The sequence below is a fragment of the Capra hircus genome, chromosome 22, assembly GCF_001704415.2.
Source record: "Capra hircus breed San Clemente chromosome 22, ASM170441v1, whole genome shotgun sequence".
NCBI classification, from domain to species: domain Eukaryota; kingdom Metazoa; phylum Chordata; class Mammalia; order Artiodactyla; family Bovidae; genus Capra; species Capra hircus.
In genome coordinates, this window is record NC_030829.1 from 4,401,556 (window position 1) to 4,425,891 (window position 24,336).

The window sequence follows — 24,336 nt, forward strand, 5'->3', positions numbered from 1 at the left end:
CATCTTGCCCCCCATGATCCTTTGCTGTCACCCTGCTGCCCCCTCGAGACAGCAAATCCACTGTTACTCTGACTCAAAAGAGCTAATGTGGGCAGCCCGGGGGCTCTCCGACCTCCTCTCTCATCTCCCTCTTTCCACCCCCTTGGGTTCCTCATGTCACTGTCCATTCTCCTAAAGAGACAAGCACGTGCTCAGCTCAGGGCATTTGTATTTCTGCCTTTTCTTCTGAAACGTGTTTCTCTTCAGTTCAGTTCAGTTCAGTCGCTCAGTCGTGTCCAACTCTTTGCAACCCCATGAATCGCAGCACACCAGGCCTCCCTGTCCATCACCAACTCCCGGAGTTCACTCAGACTCACATCCATCGAGCCCGTGATGCCATCCAGCCATCTCATCCTCTGTTGTCCCCTTCGCCTCCTGCCCCCAATCCCTCCTGGCATCAGAGTCTTTTCCAATGAGTCAACTCTTCGCATGAGGTGGCCAAAGTACTGGAGTTTCAGCTTTAGCATCATTCCTTCCAAAGAAATCCCAGGGCTGATCTCCTTCAGAATGGACTGGTTGGATCTCCTTGCAGTCCAAGGGACTCTCAAGAGTCTTCTCCAACACCACAGTTCAAAAGCATCAATTCTTTGGTGCTCAGCCTTCTTCACAGTCCAACTCTCACATCCATACATGATCACTGGCAAAACCATAGCCCTGACTAGACGGACATTTGTGTTCCTCCTACATCTCTCCAAAACATTCTCCTTTCTTTCATTTATGTCTTTGTCTAGATCTTCCCAGCTTCCTCTGTCTAAGATGCCTCTCCCTTTTTCGCCACCCTCTGCACCTTAAATTGTCTTGGCTATTTCTTTTTTTTGTATGTATCACAAATGAAGTAATGTGTATACATGTGCCTGCTCAGTCACTCTCTCTCTCTCGACTATGATAAAATGTCTGTGATAGCAGGAGCTTTGTTCACTGGCTTAGTTCTGTAGAAGCTAGCGTAATACCTGGCATATAGTAAGTGCTCAGTAAATAATAGCTGAATGAATGAAACTTCTTCCCTTACTGTTGAAAATGACTGTGATCCTTCAGACTGTGATAAAAGTGATAAGGAATGTGGAAGAGATACAGGAAGCAATACAGAGTGAATTCTAGACTGTCAATGACTTGAGAGTAAATCTTGGACATTTATTAGCTGTGGCTAGTTATTTGACTTGCTAAACTTGCTGCCTTTAGCTCAAAATTATTTTATCTCAAAAACAGATTTATTTTGAGGACTAAATGTGATATTGCACTAAAGCTTATGGCACAATATCGAACACAAGAAGCTTCATTTCAAAACTGATAACCACATAATTCACCTTACAAACGCTCATCTGTTCTTTAGATCCTACAGCTTTAATCAAATCTTAAATTACAATTTACTTTCTTTTCATTTTATTCTGTCAACAGGAGAATGTTTGATATATTTATTCTCATTATATTTTGGAAAATCAAGAGGTTCACTCTTCTGACCGTCTAAAACCAGTGTTCTCAGAACCAGCTTCTCATACGAGGAAACAGGGGTTTGATTTTATTTTATTTAAAATTTTTTATTTATTTATTTCTTGGGCGCACGTGTGGCATGCGGGATCTTAGTTCCCTGACCAGGGATTGAACCCCCACCTCCTATAGTGGAAACGTGGAGTCCACTGGACCGCCAGGAGAGTCCCATGATTGTAGATATGACCCCTTCAGATGACCTCCTCTCTACTTTTTGGAAGGCCTTGGGGCATAAGCCAAATAAGATCAGAAATTGAGATGCCCAATACCAAGGCATGAACAGTTCACCAGACCTACTAAGAGACAGGTTTAATTCCATTCCCATCGAGACAGGAAAACAGATATCAGCTTGACATTAGCTAACTCTTTTTAAAGAGCATCCAAAATGGAAGATGAAAATAACATTAGTACTTTTTCCTTCATATATTTTGACAAATTGGACAGGGTCTCGCATGGGCTATATCTACAAGAGTGAAACGAAGCAGAGTGTTTTATAGTAATTCAGCATATTGAGTTCTTTTCCCAAAGTCAACCCTGGTAAAACAGATCATAATCTATATGAAAAGAAAGCTCTCCTTTTTATCACTTTAAGTTTTAGAGTCTGAAATAGAATCTTTGAACTCTCAATACTTCTGAAATTCATCACTGTGATACCTGCAGCTTGGGGTCTATTTTCAATTAACGATACTATTTCTATGGTAGGAACAGGAGAGGCCATGGAAATGGCTCTGAAAGTCATGCTTTTTATGTGTGCAACAAAGATTTTAATAACACCGCACATTTGTTTTGTATGCTTCATGGTTCATAAAAGCTATTTCTCTGCCTATCTTACATATTTGTCACACACTAACTCCCATTCATTCATTCAGCTAATACTTAATCTGTGCTGCCATATGCCAGGTTTAGGGTTATGTACTGAATGTACTTGATGGAAGTGAAAGAGGAGAGTGAAAAAGTTGGCTTAAAGTTCAACATTCAGAAAACGAAGATCATGGCATCTGGTCCCATCACTTCATGGCAAATAGATGGGAAACGGTGGAAACAGTGGCAGACTTTATTTTTGGGGGCTCCAAAACCACTGCAGATGGTGACTGCAGCCATGAAATTAAAAGACACTTACTCCTTGGAAGGAAAGTTATCACCAACCTAGATAGCATATTAAAAAGCAGAAACATTACTTTGCCAACAAAGGTCTGTCTAGTCAAGGCTATGGTTTTTCCGGTGGTCATGTATGGATGTGAGAGTTGGACTGTGAAGAAAGCTGAGTGCCGAAGAATTGATGCTTTTGAACTGTGGTGTTGGAGAAGACTCTTGAGAGTCCCTTGGACTGCAAGGAGATCCAACCAGTCCATTCTAAAGGAAATCAGTCCTGGGTGTTCATTAGAAGGACTGATACTGAAGCTGAAACTCCAATACTTTGGCCACCTCATGCGAAGAGTTGACTCATTGGAAAAGACTCTGATGCTGGGAGGGATTGGGGGCAGGCATAGAAGGGGACGACAGAGGATGAGATGGCTGGATGGCATCACCAACTCAACGGACAAGAGTTTGGGTAAACTCCGGGACTTGGTGATGGACAGGGAAGCCTGGGGTGCTGCAATTAATGGAGTCACAAAGAGTCGGACACAACTGAGTGACTGAACTGAAATGAACTGAATGTAAAGCCATGTCAGCCAACAAGTCAGGGGGCAGCTGCAATTTAAAGTAAGTTCCAGGAAGTGTAAGCAGTTAGTCCAAGATTTAATAACAAGTAAATGGTAAAATAGGGATGTGAAAGTAAAATTCATGATCAGCAAAGTAGTCATATACATCATACCTCCAACTACCCTCAGTTTGTGCAAATTATGTCAAATGTATGACTTTTTCCTTTCAGGAAAGCTTTTATATGTTCCTGGTTGGTGACCACTGCTACATGGTTTTATTTAATCACCATGTCCTGAAAATACACAGTATGTTCAATCCTTACTGATTATGATTGTTTTTAAGTTAAAAAAGAACCAATCTGCAGTTGCTAAGAGTAGACAAATTTGCAGTGATCATTAGGAAACTGGGAAAAGGCTTCAATACCTACTATAGATTCAAAAAAGACTTCTTTGCAGACTTATTAAACACTGAATATTGTTGCTGTTCAACGGCTAAGTTGTGTCCAACTCTTCGTAACCCCATGGACTGTAGCATGCCAGGCTTCTCTGTCCTTCACTGTCTCCCAGGGTTTACTCAAACTTATGTCCACTGAGTCAGTGATGCCATCCAAACATCTCATCATCACCTTCTCCTCCTGCTGTCAATCCTTCCCAGCATCAGGGTCTTTTCTAATGAGTTAGCTTTTTGCATCAAGTGGCCAAGTTATTGGAGCTTCAGCCTCAGTCCTTCCAATGAATAGTCAGAGTTTATTGGCATTAGGATTGACTGGTTTGATCTCCTTGCTGTCCAAGGGACTCTCAAGAGTCCAACCCCACAGTTCAAAAGCATAAATTCTTTGATACTCAGCTTTCTTTATGGTCCAGCTCTTACATCCATACATGACTACTGGAAAAACCATAGCTTTGACTATAACTACCTTTGTTTGCAAAGTAGTGTCTCTGCTTTGTAATATGCTGTCTAGGTCATAGCTTTTCTTCAAGGAGCAAGTGTCTTTTAATTTCATGGCTGTAATGACCATCTACAGTGATTTTCGAGCCCAAGAAAATAAAGTCTGTCACTGTTTCCACTTTTTCTCCATCTATTTGCAATGGAGTGATGGGACTAGATGCTATGACCTTAGTTTTTTGCATGTTGAGTTTTAAGCCAGTTTTTTCACTATCTTCTTTCACCTTCATCAAGAGGCTCTTTAGTTCCCTTCACTTTCTGCCATTAGGGTGGTGTCATCTGCTTATCTGAGGTTATTGGTATTTCTCCCGGCAGTCTTGATTCCAGCTTGAACTTCATCCAGTCCAATATTTTGCATTATGTCCTCTGCATATAAGTTAAATAAGCAGGGTGTCAGCGTTGATGTACTCCTTTCCCAATTTTGAGCTAGCCCATTGTTCCATGTCCAATTCTAACTGTTGCTTCTTGACCTGCATACAGGTTTCTCAGGAGGCAGATAAGGTGGTCTGGTATTCCCATCTCTTGAAGAATTTTCCACGGTTTGTTTTGATCCACACAGTCAAAGGCTTTAGTGTAGTCAGTGAAGCAGAAATAGATGTTTTTCTGGAATTCCCTTGCTTTTTCTAAGATCTAACTGATGTAGACAATTTGATCTCTAGTTCCTCTGCCTTTTCTAAATCCAGCTTGAAGTTCTTGGTTCAAGCACTATTGAAACCTAGCTTGAAGGATTTTGAGCATTACCTTGCTAGCATGTGAAATAGATGCAATTGTGTGGTAGTTTGAATATATTTTGACAGTGCCCTTCTTTGGGTTTGGAATGAAAACTGGCCTTTTCCAGTCCTGTGGCCATTGCTGAGTTTTCCAAATTTGTTGCCATTTTGAATGCAGCACTTTAACAGCATCATTTTAAGGATTTGAAATAGCTCAGCTGGAATTCGATCACTTCCACTAGCTTTGTTCCTAGTAATACTTCCCAAGGCCCATTTGTCTTCACACTACAGGATGTCTGGCTCTAGGTGAGTGATCACACCATCGTGATTATCTGGGTCATGAAGATCTGTTTGTATAGTCTTCTGTGTATTCTTGCCACCTCTTCTTAATGTCTTCGGCTTCTGTTAGGTCCATACCATTTCTGTCCTTTATTGTGCCCAAAGTTTGGCCACCTCATGCGAAGAGTTGACTCATTGGAAAAAACTATGATGGTGGGAGGGATTGGAAGCAGGAGGAGAAGGGGACGACAGAGAATGAGATGGCTGGATGGCATCACCGACTCGATGGACATGAGTTTGGGTGAACTCCAGGAGTTGGTAATGAACAGGAAAGCCTGGTGTGCTGCGATTCATGGGGTCACAAAGAGTCGGACACGACCGAGCAACTGAACTGAACTGAACTTGCACGAAATGTTCCCTTGGTGTCTCCAATTTTTTTAAGAGCTCTTTAGTATTTCCCATCCTATCATTTTCCTCTGTTTCTTTGCATCGTTCACTTAGGAAGGCTTTCTTCTCTCTCCTTGCTATTCTCTAGGACTCTGCATTCAGTAGGGTATATCTTTCCTTTTTCCTTTGCCTTTCACTTCTCTTGTTTTCTCAGCTATTTGTAAAGCCTCCTCAGACAACTATCTTGCCTTCTTGCGTTTCTTTTTCTTTGGAGTCGTTTTGGTCATCGCCTGCTGTACATTGTTACAAACCTCCATCCATATAAGTAAGAAATGTAGACTCTTTTCAGATGAAAGTATTTTAGAAACTGAATTGAAGTACAGTCTTCGCTTATTCACCTGAGTGGATGCAGAATGATCCTCTGTGTTTTGTTGTTGTCAAGTCATGGATAGTTTTCTAGGTGTCCTCTACTCTAATAACAAAAAACAGGCATGCCTACTAAAATTGTGTGTGTGCATATGTGTGTCTATGTGTGATCAACTGTATGCACGTCTGTATGTGCCCAGTCGTGTCCACCTGTTTGCAACCCCATAAACTATATCCTACCAGGGTCCTCCGTCCATGGAATTTTCAACTTATGTTCCAGAAACTACATTACGCTTAGGCGAAAGAAAAGATAAATAATGCAGGGACCCTACCTTCAGGAGGCTTTTGATTTAGTAGAGAAAACCATGTAGACCTGGACAAACAGGTGTTTTGCACATGCCAAGTTAGATGTCTGTATTGCAGAGCACACAAGAAGAGACTGGAATTGACTTGTGATATTTTTAATTACTTGTTTAATGTCTGCTTTTCTATCAGAAAGAAAACTCAATAAGGGCTAGAACTGTGTCCATTTTATTCCCTCCTAAAATTTTTCATAGCTAGCACAATACTTGGTAAATAGCACTTATGAAAAGTGAAAGTAAAGTCACTCAGTCTTGTTCAACTCTTTGCAACCCTTTGGACTGTAGCCCACCAGACTGCTCCATCCACGAGATTTTCCAGGCAAGAATACTGGCGTGGGTTGCCAAGATCCAATAGTGGATTTTGGGTTATCTTCTCCAGGGGATCTTCACAACCTGGGGATCATACTCAGGTCTCCCAAATTTATATTTTGAATTAATTTTTAAAGAATTTCAGGCAAAGTTGAATGGATAAATCAAATGAATATATTAAAACATTAATGTAAGGTCTCTCTATGGGAAGTTGGGGTAGGGGGACGCATGGGAAAAGAGGTCAGGAAAGAGTCTATGAAAATAGTTAAGTGAGGATAATGGGAAGCCAGTCACGACTGAAGGATCATTATGAGCAAATCTAGGAAGGTGTGAAAAGTCTCTGACCTTTTTGGGTAGTCCTAAACATGGGAATATTGATGTGTATATTTGGATCATGAATTTGGATGGCATTTTGTGCTAGGGAGTTTGGACTTTATCCTATAAGTGAACATGTGGAGCATTAACATGATAAAATTTGCTTCTTAGGAAGACCTATAGGCAATTGAAACCCATATAAAATACCTTTAATGTCCCGTCCCAAAGGAAGAATTGATAGCTACCTAAGAAATATTAATTTGGAATAGTTTTCCCCAACACTCCCTTGGTGTAGTCTAGCCCTAAACTGTTATATCACTTGGCTTCTATAGCAAGAGCAAATGGATCTTCTATTTTAGAGCCATCTGTATACATTGTGTTTACACTCAACTCTTCCATAAGGAGGACTGACTCCATAGATAGATTTGTCCATAGATGTTTATAGCAGACGTGGTCTTTAACATGTCTTTTAAGAACTCAGTTTCCTGTGTCTCAGTTAAGGTTATTTAGTATGAATCCGTAAGTGATTCAAGCAACATGAAAGCACTCTGGATTGTCACAGTTTCGGTTCCTTGAATCTTAAATTAGAAAAAGCTCAATCCCAAGGCACTGCCCCTGTAAATCCTTCTCCCACTGAAGGGAAGTTCTCCTTAGCTGACACATCAGCCCTGTTAACTAATGCCTACACAGTTAAATACAGCTTTCACTCTGAAGCTAGAATATGGGAAGCCCCCTACATGTGAACCATCAGGTTGCAAGCTTTCAAAGATGTGATCGTGGGTTCTGTCTACGTCGGGTGTGAGTGAAGCTGAGCTCGCCCCTCCGTCTCCGTTGCTGACGACCCTTCAGCTCTACCATCTCCCACCTCCTCTCCCGCCTCCAGTCAGTAACTCATCTTGCCTGCTCACTGGGTGCCAGCCCGTGTGCCAACCATTGTACCGCCCTACTGCACTTTTCAAAGGATTACACTGTGAGACTAAACACGTTTGCTTTACTTTTTGTGTTGGTTTTTGTGTGTTATTTGTGTGAAAAGTCTTATAAACCTATACGGCACTATTAATATATAGTCGATTGTGTTCGTTGGGTACCGAGGCTAACTTTGTCGGACTTACGAACAAATTAGACTTATGAATGTGCTCTCAGAATAGAACTCGTTCATATGTAGGGGAATTTCTGTGTATTTATTTCTACTAACTCAGTTCACCACAGTTTGGGAATTTGCTCAATCTCCATCTCCAGCCCAGGTAATAATAGATGCTTCGAAATAACATGCCAGAAATTGACATACATTTTCTTGACCTGAATTTTGGGGTGCATATGTGTTTACTTGGTGGACTATCATAAGTGGATACTAGGAAAAATCCTGATGTTTTTCATCATAAGATTACTCACTCCGTATACCCTCCATTGGTCCTTTACCTAGGGCAGGTAACATGAGCTCCATGTGAAATTAGTTACACCTGGGACTTGAAATTCTCTCTTTTTTTTTTTTTTGAGAATGAATTCTCGTTCTCTCATTTTTGCTTTTTCATGTAGGCTGGCTAGTTATATTTAAATATGGAAATTATGGGATTCTATGCTCACTTAAAAGGAAAAGATTGTGTTCTCAAACTTAAATCCATTAGAACTTTCTTAATATAAGGAATCTGATGAAGTTATTTTAACTATCTGTCTGTATGTACTTAATAATTTGATCAGCAGATAATGAAATGTGTTCTACTCTCAGACAATTTGTTAGGCCACTGGGGTAGATGCCAGGCAAAGGTTAATCTGACCCAGCTCTTGACTCCAATCAAATCAAATTCTCCTAATAGTGGAGAAGAACATAGATGTGCATTATGGAAATTTAATGAGATTTAGCTGGTCCCCTATTGACAGGCATTTATAAATTATGGTATGTGATAATTATGCGACAATAGCAAGCAGCATTTCAAAAGGATGATATGTGCTGAGATAGAAAGTTCTTCATATATAATTAAACAAATAATAAAACACACATTCTGAGCAAGAGTATCCCCTTTGGAATTAAAAAGAGCCAGACAGATGGAAGATGGATTAGCAGATAAATATTTATGTATTTTTCTGGAAATAGGAGGGGGGAGTTGAGAAGAGGTCTTTTTATTTTTCACCTTTGTGTAATTTGAGTTTACTAAATGAATGTCCTTCTTTGGTTTATGTGTTTATTGATTTTTAATATCAAAGGGATATCAGCACTATAAGGTTACAGCTGTTTATTTTTCTCCTTTGTGCCTCTTTTAAATAAAAAGTGCCATGTTCCATAGAGTATGGAGTAATTTATGAAGATTGCATGTAGTATGCAAAGAGCTCTACCGGGGGCAAGCACAGCACCATGCAGGTATAAGGAGTTAGAGGGGAGGAAGACAACAGCAGATATGATCGATCTTGGTCAGTCAATAAGATGGTCTTATTTTTAAGACTCTTCACCTTAGAAACATGCTCCTTGATGCCTTGCCTTCTAACTACAAGAGTTTATCCTATCTGTTGTTGGATAGGCGAGTCAGCCAGTTGCAGATAAGTCAGTGGGTGCTTTATGGAAGTGCCGGTGCTTTCTGCGTTCTTAGTCGTCACTCAGCACAGATAAGGTTTCAGTCATATCCCCATAGAAGGAGCCTAACCCTCAGCGTGTACTTTGTGTCTCGTCCATTTGAAACGTTAACTTTCTCTGTGATGTTTCTCTGTGTGGTTTCTAGAATAAGCTTTTTCTATATGGAAAGAATTATAGAAGTGTTACAAAGAATTAAAAAAGTACATTTTTGTTTGTTTCCTTTTTTAACTTTTAAAAATTTCTAATTGAAATATAGTTGATTTATAATTGTTAATTTTTGCTGTACAACAAGATGATTCAGTTATACATATATATTTTTTCATATTCTTTTCCTTATGGTTTATCACAAGATACTGGATATATTTCTCTGTGCTATATAGTAGGACCTTGTCTTTTATCTATCCTAATATAAGAAAAGTTATGACCAACCTAGATAGCATATTGAAAAGCAGAGACATTACTTTGCCGACTGAGGTCCGCCTAGTCAAGGCTATGGTTTTTCCTGTGGTCATGTATGGATGTGAGAGTTGGACTGTAAAGAAGGCTGAGCGCCAAAGAATTGATGCTTTTGAACTGTGGTGTTGGAGAAGACTCTTGAGAGTCCCTTGGACTGCAAGGAGATCCAACCAGTCCATTCTGAAGGAGATCAGCCCTGGGATTTCTTTGGAAGGAATGATGCTAAAGCTGAAACTCCAGTACTTTGGCCACCTCATGCGAAGAGTTGACTCACTGGAAAAAACTCTGATGCTGGGAGGGATTGGGGGCAGGAGGAGAAGGGGACGACAGAGGATGAGATGGCTGGATGGCATCACTGACTCGATGGATGTGAGTCTGAGTGAGCTCCGGGAGTTGGTGATGGACAGGGAAGCCTGGCGTGCTGCGATTCATGGGGTCGCAAAGAGTTGGACACGACTGAGCGACTGAACTGAACTGAACTGAATATAATAGTTTATGTCTGTTGCTCCAAACCTCCCACTCCATACTTTCTCTAGTACCCTTCCCCTTGGCAACCAAAGGATTGTTTTAGTTTATTTTTATTTTATTTTAGTGTTTTAATTGCTGATAATCCCCCCCCCAAATTCTCATTCTTTTTCCATAATCTTTCCCATTATGGTTTCTCACAGTATCCCTCTGTTCTACAGTAGGACCTTGTTTATCCATCCTAATATAATAGTTTATATCTTGAATCAGAGAGATGAACTTGAGATATTCACTCAGCCATAATACGATTCATCGGAAACAGCGTCTTTCCTTTTTTTCCTAGACAAACAGCTGTTCCACTTTTGTTGTTACTCTGGAGCATTTTCCTTTTCTGTAAGACTGTTTCCCACAATAGAGAATTATATTTGTAACTAAGAGTGAAAGTGTTAGTTGCTCAGTCGTGTCTAACCCTTTGCAACCCCATGGACTGTAACCCACCAGGCTCCTCTGTCTATGGGATTATCCTGGCAAGAATACTGGAGTGGGTTGCTATTTCCTTCTCCAAGGTATCTTACTGACTCAGGGATCGAACCCTGGTCTCTTGCATTGCAGCAGATTCTTCACCTCTGAGCCACCAGGAATATAAGTACTAATCTGTTACTGATAAATAAAATTGAGAAAGTACATGCAAATTACTCTTTCTCTAAGTATTATTAACTTTTATTAGTTTTCACAATTTTACATTTATTTGCTCACTTTGGCCTAATGACAGGAGTACACGTGTCTGACGTTTGTAACTATTACCCATATAATTGGTTTATTCTGTTAAGGTCAGTTCAGTCGCTCAACTCTTTGCGACCCCATGGCCTGTAACACTCCAGGCTTCCCTGTCCATCACCAACTCCCAGAGCTTGCTCAAACTGATGTCCATTGAGTCAGTGATGACATCTAACCATCTCATCCTCTGTCGTCCCCTTCTCCTCCTGCTTTCAGTCTTTCTCAGGATCAGGGTCTTTTCAAATGAGTCGGTTCTTTGTATCCGGTGGCCAAAGTATTGTTCTGTTAAAGTAAATTGTGATTATAGCGGCAGCATAAATATCCTAGCAGATACCACTGGGTGCTTGATCTTCTAACCTGTGCACAGAGAACCATAGTAATCTTGTCTTAGTAAATGTCTAGTCTTTTTCACTCCATCCCCAAGTTATGCGTCAATCACAAGAACTGCCTAAAACTCATTTCCACTTACCCTGATGGTAAGGAAGGTAGAAAATAAGTAGTTGGAGACAGTGTTTGATTAGAAATTCAGAATACGTGGTTCTGGATGTGATATTTCCATCACCTACCACAAATTAGCTGGCAATTCCTCAAACTTGTGTTTTCCTGATTGGAAAAATAAAACATTGAAATGAAATACATTTTAAGGTCAGATGACTGATAGCGGCTATAGCACTTCCAGGATGGAAGTGTATTTCAGCTGTCCAAACAACTATACCACATTTAATATATTAATAGTATATATAAAACATAATTAAATGATAAACAAACTACTAGGAGTTGTAAGGAAATGTAGCCAAATAGCTCACTTTGTCATCTGCAAAAGACTTTCTAACTCCAAAGTATAATAATTCTGTGTTGTAAACTTCGGGTAATTTTTGCCATATCATTTATACTCTATATTTGGGACTTATATAGCTATATGCTGTGCTCAGTCGCTCAGTCGTGTCCGATTCTTTGCATCCCATGGACTGCAGCCCGCCAGGCTCCTCTGTCCACAGAATTCTCCAGGCAAGAACACTGGAGTGAGTGTCATTTCCTCCTCCAAGGGATCTTCCTGACCCAGGGATCGAACCCACATCTCTTGCAGCTCCTACGTGGGCAGGCGAATATTTTTACCACTATGCCACACACATACGTATAGTATATTATGTTTATCATTATAAAGCACGTGTGGAAGAAAAGTAGCAAATTATTTGTAGACAAATCATAGGAATTCGCCCTGCAAAATTTCCTAGGTATGTCAGTAAGTATGTAAGTAAATAAGGACATGAGTTCTAACACAGAGTTAGAACCACACTTGTATCCGTGATCCGTTTGTTTGTTTTTGGCCGTGCTGTGTCTTCATTGCTACTCTTGGGCTTCTGTAGTTGTGGTGAAAGGGCCCTAAAGCATGGGCTCAGTAGTTGCAGTTCATGGACTTAGCTGCCCCATGGCATGTGGGATCTTCCCAGACCAGGGATTGAATCTTGTCCCCTTCACTGTTGGGTGAGTTCTTCACTCCTGGGCCACCAGTGAAGTCCTTTATATCCATAATTCGTACATCATTATTTATCCAATATCAGTACAGGCTACTTCTCTCTGCATATGAAGGAATTAGGGACAATGGTCAGCTAGAAGACAGCAGGAAGATTAAAGATGGGAGAATCGCATTAAGGGCTAAAAGTTCAAATATTGGGTTGGCCAACATGTTCTTTTGATTTTTTTTTTTTTCCTGTAAGATGGGAAAATATGAACAAAGTTTTTGCCCAACCCAATGCATTCTTGTGTCAGCTTAAAGAAAACCACACAACATAAGTGTGTGGTTTAATATAAAGTTTTATTCAGGGACCTTGCTGAGGACTGTAACCTGGGAGACAGCTCAATAGCTCTGAGAGAACTTTTCTGAAAAGGCAGTGGAAAAACCATCTTCTATATCGATTTTTGGCTGGAAATACATGCAATCAAGCATACATCTCAGTAAGAGATTACTGCACAAAGTCATAAAGAACGGACTATGAATGTATATGTATATATATGAATGTATATATGTGTATATATATGTATATATATGAATGTGTGTGTGCATATATATATATATACACATATACACGAAAGTATATGAATGTCGCCCTGAACATCACAGGGATAGTTTGCTTCAAATAAAACTAATTCATATATATACCTGAAAAAAAAAATGATGGTTTCTAGATCAAAACGTTACCATATTTAATCTTAGTTCTTTTTAAAGTCTCTATTTATTTCTTTGGCTCTCTGATGTCTTTAGTGGTATGCAGGATCTTTAGTTACAGCACGTGGGGGTCTAGTTCCCTGACCAGCGATGGAACCCAGGCCTCCTGCATTGGGAGCACAAATTTTTGGCCACTGGACCACCAGGGAAGTCCCTTTATATTAGTTGTTGAAAAAAAACAATTTTTTTAAATCTCCTCCCTGTACTCTCACACAAGATTTTTTTATGCTCATCTTTCAGCAAGCTGCTTCTGTTGTTATTAACATACTCTCAATTCATCTCTTCCCAATCCTTTTTCTCCCTGAAGACTTACACTCTATCTGAGGTGAGACACTTTTAAATTTAACATTTTAAATACCAGAATTATAATTTGTATAATAAAGAGATATTTTTAAAAAGCCCAATATAAATACTAGAAGAGTTTATATAAACTGCATGCTAAAAATCAAAAATGCTCCTCTTCCTTGAGGGACAGCAGGAATTCTGCTATTATTAGTCATACATCTTAGCTAAAGCATATGTGCATATCTACTTATAGGATACAATATTAGAAACATTTTTAGTGAATCAAAATTGAAGGTATGTTAAGTTTTAAATAAAAATCAAAATATAGTATTTTGCATTAATTTTACTAAGCAAAATACTTGTTGTTGGTTTGTTTGCTTAAAATACAATAGCAAATCCTGTAAACCATTAGATTATTTTTATCAGTTTATCCATCCAATGTTTTATGTTTAATACAAAGTTTGCAAGACTTGAAATACTCCACTAAGCAAGCAAATTGTAATTACTCCTTCATAATTACCATGCAACTTTATTGCCATGCATTGTTATAATTATATTTTAAATTCCCCCCATTTATATGAGAGACCATAATGTCTTCTGGCACATTGCAATCTGTGACTTTTAACTGCATCTCACTTCCACAAAGGCCTTTTCTCCATTTAGCCTCTATTTTAACTACTGTTAAAAGAGACTAAACAAAATTAATTGGCATCGTAATACTGCAGTAAGGAAATTATAGATAATATATTTCTCAGCTACTGAAATCATTTCATTATTCAGAGGATTCGTGCTTGGCCTCTGAGATCTATTCCTCCTTCCTTAAGGAGTCAGTAATCATCACATCTGCAGCTGCTAAGTCGCTTCAGTCGTGTCTGACTCTGTGTGACCCCATAGACGGCAGCCCACCAGGCTCCCCCGTCCCTGGGATTCTCCAGGCAAGAACACGGGAGTGGGTTGCCATTTCCTTCTCCAATGCATGAAAGTGAAAAGTGAAAGTGAGGTCACTGAGTCGTGTCTGACTCTTAGCGACCCCATGGACTGCAGCCCTCCAGGCTCCTCCGTCCATGGGATTTTCCAGGCAAGAGTACTGGAGTGGGGTGCCATTGCCTTCTCCACATCATCACATCAGTGCTTCTCAAACTTCAGTGTATACAGAAATCACCTTGGGATCTGGTGCAAACACAGATTTTAATTCAGTGTATCTGGGAAAGGGCCCCTGACAGTGCGTCTCTAACAGGCCCCCGTGCTCTGATACCATTGCTGCTGGTCCTTGGCCCACACTTTGAATAGCAGCACTGTCGAGCATCTTGTAAATCTGTGTGCAAGGTGCTGTTAACAACTTTCTCATACGCACACAGACTTCACTCAGACCTCTACTCGAATCACTTCCCACCGTCAAGCCTGGAAATCGTTACTGTTCAAAGACTTAACACAAACAGAAGCTGTTACCAAACTCAGTTTTGGCTGTTTGTTGCTATAAAGCCAATACTTGAGAAGCAAGTGTTCCTTTGAAAGGTAAGGTTAGTTTATTCAGCAAGCTGGCACCCGGGGAGAAGGCAGACTCATGTCCAAAAACCAGCTCCCGGGATTCAGCTCAACCATGAAAGTTTTCTGTTTTTGTTTTTTGATATTTATCCATGTATCTGGCTGCACCAGGTCATAGTTGTGGCATGCAGGGTCTTGCTTGCCGCTCACAAACTCCTGGTTGCAGCACGTGGGAGCTAGATCCTGACCAGGGATTGTACCTGGGCCCCCTCCATTAGGAGTTCGGGATCTTACCATTGGACCACCAGGGAAGTCCCATGAAAAAATTTTAAGAAATTAAAAGTTATCTCTGTTAATCATTTGGGGAAGGAGTCAAAGTCTTTGTTATCTTCCACTGTGCACAGGCGGTTTTCTGATTGGTTAGTGATGAGATAATAGGGTGGTATCCAGGAATTTCGTGCCCAGTCTGAAGTTACCATCCTCCACCTGCATGGGGGCCTTGGTTCCTACAGAAGAACTGGAGATATATTATCATCTATATTGCTTATGGTGGAACTAGGACCCTGCCCCAGGATGGATGTTCTGCTGTTTCTTGGCTGTTCCTCCCTTGTCTTCTTATCCCTCCCCACCTTCTCTGATTAGCAACTGTTTGGACCTGTCCTTTGGATCTCAGGGAAGGTCAAGGAGATGGAATGCAACCTATGTCCTACAAACAAGAGATAGGGGACAGAAAAAGGATTTGTATCCAGTAGGGCCCCACACGGTCCCACTCAGTTTCAAAATGTCATTCAACCTGTGAAAAAATTTGCCAAGTAAGCCTTAGGTAATTACACTGTGAAATGACATGGCTTCCAGAAGAATATGACATTTGAACTACATTTTGAAGGTTGCTTCATAATTTGCCAGGCAAGTAGAGGGGCCAAGGTAGGGGGAGCCAGGAAAGGAAATTTCAGGCAGGAGAAAAAAGTGTTTATAGGTGAGGGATCTGTAAACCCCTGGGGGAAGGGAGGAGGCTGATGAAAGGTAAGATTAAGGACACAGATTCTTATCTTCTAGTTGAAGAGCTTGTATATTTATATTACAGGTGTTTAGAAATCACATGAGGACTAGAAGATTATATAAATCTGATTAATATAATTTACTAATGTTTTCTCTGCCACTCTCAATAAAATAGTCCCTTGGGAAACAGAATGACACGCTTACAATTCAAAGATAATATTATGGATATTCCATCTTATTTTAATGACACTTTTGAACATTTGTTTCTGGGGTTTTATTTCTTTAATTCATTTAGTAAATCATTGTAGCCCTATCTTCTTTTCCATAAAAATCTGCTTCAAATTACTGAAATGACAGCAGATGTTTCAGCTTAGCAATGTCAATAAATACAAGTAGGTCATTGTCAGCATCCACCGCCTAACACTCTATGAAGATCGTCGAATATCAGGGTGGCTAAGACTTCAAGACTCTAAGATACTGTAAAACATCATTTGCAAAGATATCTCTGTTAGGGCTTCCCTTCTAACTCAGTCAATAAAGAATCTGCCTGCAATGCGGGAGACCTGGGTTCGACTCCTGGGTTGGGAAGATTCCCCTGGAGAAGGAAATGGCAACCCACTCCAGCCAGTATTCTTGCCTGGAGAATCCCACGGACAGAGGAGCCTGGCAGGCTACAGTCCATGAGGTCACAGAGAGTCAGACATGACTTAGTAACTAAACCACCACTGCCTCTGCTGAAAGCTAAGAAAGTCTCACTCTGTGACTTTTTAAACTTCTCTTAGTGTTAAACTATTTTTTTTTGAAAGTTCTCTTTTCAATAATGGTAAACTTAAAGATAGGTTGAAAATCCAGAATCTTCTAGTCTGTCTACCTTTGGTCCTTGTCTAGCTAGATTACTGTTGTGTATATGTTAATTACTCAGTGTCATCTGACTCTTTGCCACCCCATGGATGCATGGAGCCCAGCAGGCTTCTCTGTCCATGGGATTCTCCAGGCAAGAACACTCAAGTGGGTTGCCAGTTGCTTCTCTAGGGGACCTTCCCCAGTGCAGTTCAGTTCAGTTCTGTCACTCAGTCGTGTCCGACTCTTTGCGACCCCATGAATCGCAGCACGCCAGGCCTCTCTGTCCATCACCAACTCCCAGAGTTCACTCAAACTCACGTCCATCGAGTCGATGATGCCATCCAGCCATCTCATCCTCTGTCGTCCCCTTTCCCTCCTGCCCCCAATCCCCAGCCAGGAATCAAACCTGGGTCTCCTGCATTGCAGGCAAATTCTTTGCCACTGTGCCACATACACTTCTAAGTTATTGTGATCTGGTACTGTATGTTTCAAGGATGCATCTGCAGAATTGTTAATGCTATTGAGTAAAAGAAATCGTAAGGTTAATTGCTTATTCAGGTTTTTCTTTTCCTGCAGTGATGCTCCCCAATACCTCACCTTCCCAAGTTTCACCAATAAAAGGGACTTTTAAATGTACACACACACACACACACACACGCACACACGCACACAAGCTTCCCTGGTAGATCAGTGGTAAAGAATCCACATGGCAATGCAGGAGATGCAGGTTCAGTCCCAGGTCAGGACGATCCCCTGGAGAAGGAAACAGTATTCTTACCTGGGAGATCCCATGGTCAGAGGATCCTGGCAGGCTCCAGGCCATGGGGTCGCAAAAGAGGCAGTCACGACTTAGTGACTAAGCAACAACACACACATATATAGTAGGAGAGGAAAATAATTTTGTCTCTGCCCCTTAGAGATCTTGACTGAGACAACCCCTGTACTGAAAGACAACTAACAAGAGAAAAACAAATAGAAGTTTAATAATATGTATGCTTCCTCTATACATGGCAGATACTAAAAAACTGGGTATATCAGTCAGCGGTGCTGCATGGCAAAAGGCAAGGATACAGAGAAGAGCAAAGAATTAGCACCACATCTGGGAGATCACAAACTGGGCAGCGTCCCAGGCAGCGGAGGAGCAGGAGCTCCCAGGAGCTGCACCAGATGAAGACTGGAATGCATGCTAGCAGAAAGTGGATGGGTTCTGGACAAGTCACTTTCTTTAAAGGGAAGGCATCAGTCTACCGGAGAGGTGACCCCTGAGTGTTGACCGAGTCATTTCTGGTTGACTGGCTTCCGATTCCACTTCTCAGAGAGGCTGAAACTGTACTTAAGTCTGTTCAGTGACAAGGGGTTTAGCCTAAGTGACTCCAGTGGGGGCTTGTTGTCTTGTTTTTAACACCATCATAATCAGAAGGGGTTGGGTCTTGTCTTCTTACTCTTCCTGTAAGGCAAGTGCACTTTCTGCTGAAACTGATTATTTTTTCAACAATATTTGTTATATTCTTTGATGGTCTGCCAGTAGTTTTTTGAAGCCCAGTTAGTTAGAACAGCCGCCAACAGAGTTGAATCTAAAAGGGGGCCAAATATCTCTCCAGAAGCAAAAAGACTTCAAAAGATACGCATTACAAAGCACTACTGTGACTCACATAATCACTTATTTTAAAGGGGATTTGCTAATGTAAAATTGGTTTCTTATCTTCCCAGCCCCTAGTGAGCCTTTACTGTGCAAATTCGCTGATGGAGGACAAAAGAAGCGACAGAATCAAAGTAAATACACCCAGAATGGAAGGCCTTGGCCCAGGGAAGGAGAGGTGAGTCCTGACTGACCTTTGCTCAGAAACGTGGCCACAGACATCCCTCAGAAGGCTGGCAAGACAGACATGCGGGGCCATGAGGAAACCAGGTCCCACAGAAAACCAGATGGCTTCAGAGGGGGCAAACGAGCAGACCTGTATCAATTCTATCAGAATATGGTCAGTTGAGAAGGAGAATAGGACTTCCAGACTGAGCCTAGTTCTGCACTGTCGTTAAATCCTCTTTCAGCAAATGTGAAACCAACAGATATATCAGTAGCTCCTGAAAGACTTAGCCACAGAGAATTGGTCCATTTGTGTCCGAGTTATAAAATAAGGGAATGATTACTTAAGAAAATACTTCCAGTGATATCAACAGTGAGAGTTACCTATTAGTGTTTGAAGGAAAACAAAGTTGGATGTATTTCATTCTACCATTAAGCTGTTCTAGTTTTATTTATACATGTACTTAGAGCATGCCCAAATGCTCATACATGTGTTGATCTGGTTTTTACATGTACACATCAACATAAAATGTGACATTTTCTGCCAGTCAAGGAGAGAGAAAAGCTGGTACACACAGGTTTCTACTTTTTCACAACAAGGAGAAAAGCATTTAACAGTTAATTACCCATCTAGTCTCCTAACACAGAACAGGAGAAAAGCAAGCTTATGGCTCCAGTGCCACTTGGGGATGATTCCCTTTGGTTATTTTTGTTATAAGAAGACAAGGAAAATGTGTCTGGGCTTCTAAGAGGTCTTTTTATTCTTTGTGAAATAGAATGGAGTTGTTTGAATGCCTTGAATAAATGCCGTTTTATATCAAGCCCATCGTTTCAACAGAAGAGCTTTATTTAGTATTTCTATTCAAAGTGTCTACTTCATCCATTTAGGCGACATCCTACTTGGTACAGCATTTTGCACTCTCAATCCTGAGATTACAGTTATAAGGAAAGAGAAGAGGCTGAGTTTTTTACTCAGCAAAACCTTTAGTCACTTTTGTTTCTGAAACTGTAGTCTATTTTGAGTACTTCCATGCAGATCTCAAAACCCCTGGTAAAGGAGATAGCTGTGCTCAGATACTATGTGATCTGTCATTCATTACCTTAAAAAGAGAATGGCCATGGAGCACCTGAAGCTAAAAGGGGGGGTTCAGTATTTTAACTTTAGAAAGACAGTCTATGCTGTGTCAAGACAGAAGAGGCGGGGTGTGACTATGTGCTTTCCATGGGTAGCCCTGCGGCTCCCAGAAGACAGCTGAACTATGACAGCATTTTTTCACCTTGGTCCCGTGTCAGTCACCCGTGGTCTCGAAGGACTCATTTGATCTTTCAAAATTTACTTGAGTCAAACGCTTGCTGATTAGAGATTTCTGGATCACAGACCATAACCCCAAAGCATCAATTCTTAACTAGATAACTTAGCACTGATGACTGGAATTACAGGTCCTGTATTACTGCATCCACTGAACAGACGGCAGTTGTGGCAGGACTCCTCACTTGAGTCTACGTTTCTTAGAAACCAAACCAATAAACGTAAAAGAACTATAAACTTAGAGAACCCTCTCTGCTACTTTGTACAGAATCCAGGGCTCTGGGTTTAGACATGACAAAGACCACATGTTATTGCCAGGGAACCATTGTGGGGTCAAGTTTAGGATCCAGAGCACTTGTAATTTAGATGTAAGTTTTAAAGGTATATTCCTAATATTCATTTTCTAAAGTTGTTTTTTAAGAGCTACCGGTCTTTTTGTTGAATGTGAGAATCAAGGGACCATCATAAATATATCTGTGATGAATAGAAGCATATTCCAAGTATGTAGAGACATTCAGATGCAAGAAATCAGAAAAAAAATGGCATGAACTAAAAGTACACTTATCAGATATTTTGGTTTTGAGATAAGTCTTTTAATTTTTACACCATGACCATGGTCTTAGAAGTAGATACACCAAAAATATTGGATTACTTTGCCCATTATTATGTTAATATGTTTTTTCTTATATTTCCCCTTTGCATTGTACTTGCTAGAGTAAAATGCGTGTGTATGTAAGTATGGTGTGTAAGGTATGACATCATACAAGTTAATCCTATGTAAACAATATTTAATCATTTCTTAGAAAGCCATCCATTCTAATTATTGTATTTCGTTGTTTCTAAGACATACATTTTTGTTGTTGCTTTTCCGTATTTTAAACCTGCTGAAAGCTCTTATTATACCTTATTATAGTATTACAAAACAGTTTGCATTTGCTCCTGTTAGTCACCTGGGGGCACTACCTACATTCTCTGCTTTAGGTCTCTGACCACATAGATTGTATCAGTTGAAACTCTAACCAAAGCAAGGATGTGGGTCAGATTCTTGGGAGAGAATTTTTCTATTTGCTTCCTTCCCTCATCCAGATTGAGACGTGCATCTTCCCTTGAAGTCCATTTCTGGTGGGCAGTTTTGCTTCTCATTTGTCTTGTAGTCCTTGTAGTCTCCAGCTTTATAAGGAGGTCATTTGGGGTGTTAGTTTCTGCTTGTTTGTGTTATTGTGTAAAATAATGGCTGCCTTAGAATCCACCTGCAAAGAGAGAGAACCCAGGGAGACGTGGGTTCAATCCTGGGTTGGGAAGACCCCTTGGAGAAGGGAATGGATACCTACTCCAGTGTTCTTGCCTGGAGAAGTCCATGGACAGAGGAGCAGAGTCAGACCTGAACAGCTAACATTAACACTGCTGCTGCTGCTGCTGCTGCGTCACTTCAGTCGTGGCCGACTCTGTGCAACCCCACAGACGGCAGCCCACCAGGCTCCCCCGTCCCTGGGATTCTCCAGGCAAGAACACTGCAGTGGGTTGCCATTTCCTTCTCCAATGCATGAAAGTGAAAAGTGAAAGTGAAGTCGCTCGGTCGTGTCAGACTCTTAGCGACCCCATGGGCTATAGTCTACCAGGCTCCTCCGTCCATGGGATTTTCCAGGCAAGAGTCCTGGAGTGGGGTTCCACTGCCTAGATAAAATTAAAAAATTATAATGTAGGTTCTGATGCTTCAGACCCTGAGATCATAGTGCAAATTGAGGCTGCTGTTTACTTGTCCTGTCTGTAAAGTCAGGTAAAAAATGACAGTATGAGAGGGATTTCTGAGCCAGTCCTTCAAACACAAAACCGGTGGATTGCAAGGAACTTCAAAGTACCTTAAACATGACAACTGATAGGCTAATTAAACTTTTCATTCATGATATAAAGCTGTTTCATTCTGGGTGGCATTTTGGCAACGGTTATTTTAGCATAGTTTGATGAAATGCTAACACTGAACCCATCATACATGTTAATTAATGTAAATTAGCCAGGTTTTGAAATATAGGTACATACTGGTAGACCTATTTTTGCATAAGTGAAAAACACTGAAATATTTGAAAGTTATTAACTAACCTCTCGAGTGACACCCAGAGCTGGAGCAGAAGGGTCAGGGGTGGGACTGTGAGCCTTCTCTTTCCAAGGGCTCAAGCGGTCTTAGCATTTTCTAGAAGTGACTTCATTTTATTCATCTGTGGCTGTGCTGGGTCTTTGCTGCTGCACACGGGCTTTCTCTAGTTGCAGTGCGTGGGCTTCTTGTGGTGGCTGCTCTTGGTGCAGAGCACAGGCTCCAGAGGGTGGGCTCAGGAGTGGTGGCGTGCAGTCTCAGTTGACCTGTAGCATGTGGGATCTTCCTGGACCAAGGGTTGAATCCCTGTCCCCTCCATTGGCAGGCAGACTCTTAACTACTGGACCGAAAGGACCACCATCACAGATAGGTGATCAGTGATCTTTGATATGATTACTGCGGTTGTTTTGGGGCGCCTTGAACTGTGCCCACATAAGACAGTGAACTCAATCCATAAGTATGTGTGTTCACGCTGCTCCACTGACCAGCCGTTCCCCTGTCTGTCCTCTCCCGGGGCCTCGCTGTTCCCTTAGACACAGCAACACTGAAATTAGGCCAATTAATGGCCTCTACATGTTCAGGCATCCCATGTCCCTCACTTTAAATCAAAAGCTGGAAAAAAAATTAAGCTTAATGAGGAAGGCATATTTAAAGCCCAGATAGGTGGAAAGTTAGACCTCTTGTGCCAAACAGTTAGCCAAGTAGTGACCACAAAGGAAAAATTCTTAAAGGAAATTATAGCGCTACTTCAGTGAACACATGGATGATGAAACACAGAAAGCAAACTGTCTTATTGCTCACACGCAGAAAGTTTTAGTGGTCTGGATAGAAGACCAAGCCAGACACATCATTCCCTTAGGCCAACACCTAATCCAAGAGCCAGGCCCTAACTCTCCTCCATTCTAGGAAGACTGAGAGAGGTGAGGAAGCCGCAGAAGAAAAGTCTGAAGTAAGCATAGTCTCGTTCATGATGCTAGTTTAAAAAGAAAAAAGAAGCTGTCTCTCGCAAAGACAATTCTTGAAGATTGCTACCCTAAACAACAGATTTTCAGTGTAGATGCAACAGTCTACTATTGGGAGAGGCTGCCATCTAGGACTTTTCGTAGCTGGAGAAGAGACGTCCGTTCCTGGCTTCAAAGGACAGGCTGACTCTCTTGTTAGGGCCTAATGTAGCTGGTAACGTGGAGTTGAAGCCAAAGTATCCAAGACTGGATACTACAGACATGATGGAGACATACAGACATATTCCCTACTCTCTGGGACCCTAAAATCGTAAAGCAGGAGATTCAAAGTAGAATCGAACATCATTTAGTGTTTCAGAAATAAAATCACTCACTGTAACTGGCTTCATACTTATAAACAGGTTAAGAAAAGCAAAGCCAAATAACAACAAAAACAAACAAACAAAAAAACACAACAAAAACAGTAGTCACTAGAGTATCCACTCACATTTGTCTTGTTACTAACCATTAACTGTTCATTTTATTGACTGATTATCTTTCAGGGTAAGTAGCTGAGCAATTGATTTGTATGCATTGAAATCCCCCATTTCTCCCAAAAGTTGGAAAGCTCTACCCCATCACCTGTCTAGTGGATGCATCATGTCCTTGGGTGCTGGGTGGCTCAGAGGGAATAAAGTTAAGACAAGTAACTGAAGCTTTGGCGTGTTATTTAACAAATTTTCAGTCCTTCTGTAACGTACCCATTTAAAATAACAATTCTTCCCAAATTTTAAGGAATCATGTGCGTCAACATCTGTGATATGCTCAGAATTGTTTGCTTTTGATCATAATTTACCGGGCTTACTACTTGGGTGACTAAAGGGCCAAGCTCTGGCCCTCTCAAGCTGAGTGACATCTCTGTTCCCTCATCAATAGAAAGAGATTGGTTGACAGCACACCCTTGGTGAATGGGAGGATTAAATGAGGTGTTGAAGGTACAGTAGTGGGCACAGTGTCTGGCAACATGTACTTACTCAAGTATTAGCTACTATTACAGCTACCATACTACCATCACACACACAACTCAGGGCTGTTTAACCTGAAAGCCAGCCTCACTATGCATTTCACATGACTTGACTGTGTCAGTCCTTCATTTCCAGTTTTCTGCTACATCTCTTTATTTTCCAAATGTTATTATTGTTAATGATGTAACATGTTTGAAAGAAAATCTACTGTTCATATCACTTTC

The 24,336-nt window shown here is 40.9% G+C and overlaps 1 protein-coding gene across 10 annotated transcripts in view; it reads left to right on the forward strand.

Moving 5' to 3' along the window:
• The window catches only part of RBMS3 (RNA binding motif single stranded interacting protein 3), an 819,111-nt gene that overhangs the window by 637,540 nt on the left and 157,235 nt on the right, over nucleotides 1-24,336 (forward strand). For all 10 annotated transcript variants that reach the window (XM_005695513.3, XM_005695514.3, XM_018067046.1 and 7 more), the window contains one exon: nucleotides 18,655-18,761. In XM_005695513.3, the coding sequence (XP_005695570.1) occupies nucleotides 18,655-18,761 (107 nt within the window). The remainder of the gene's footprint in view (nucleotides 1-18,654; nucleotides 18,762-24,336) is intronic.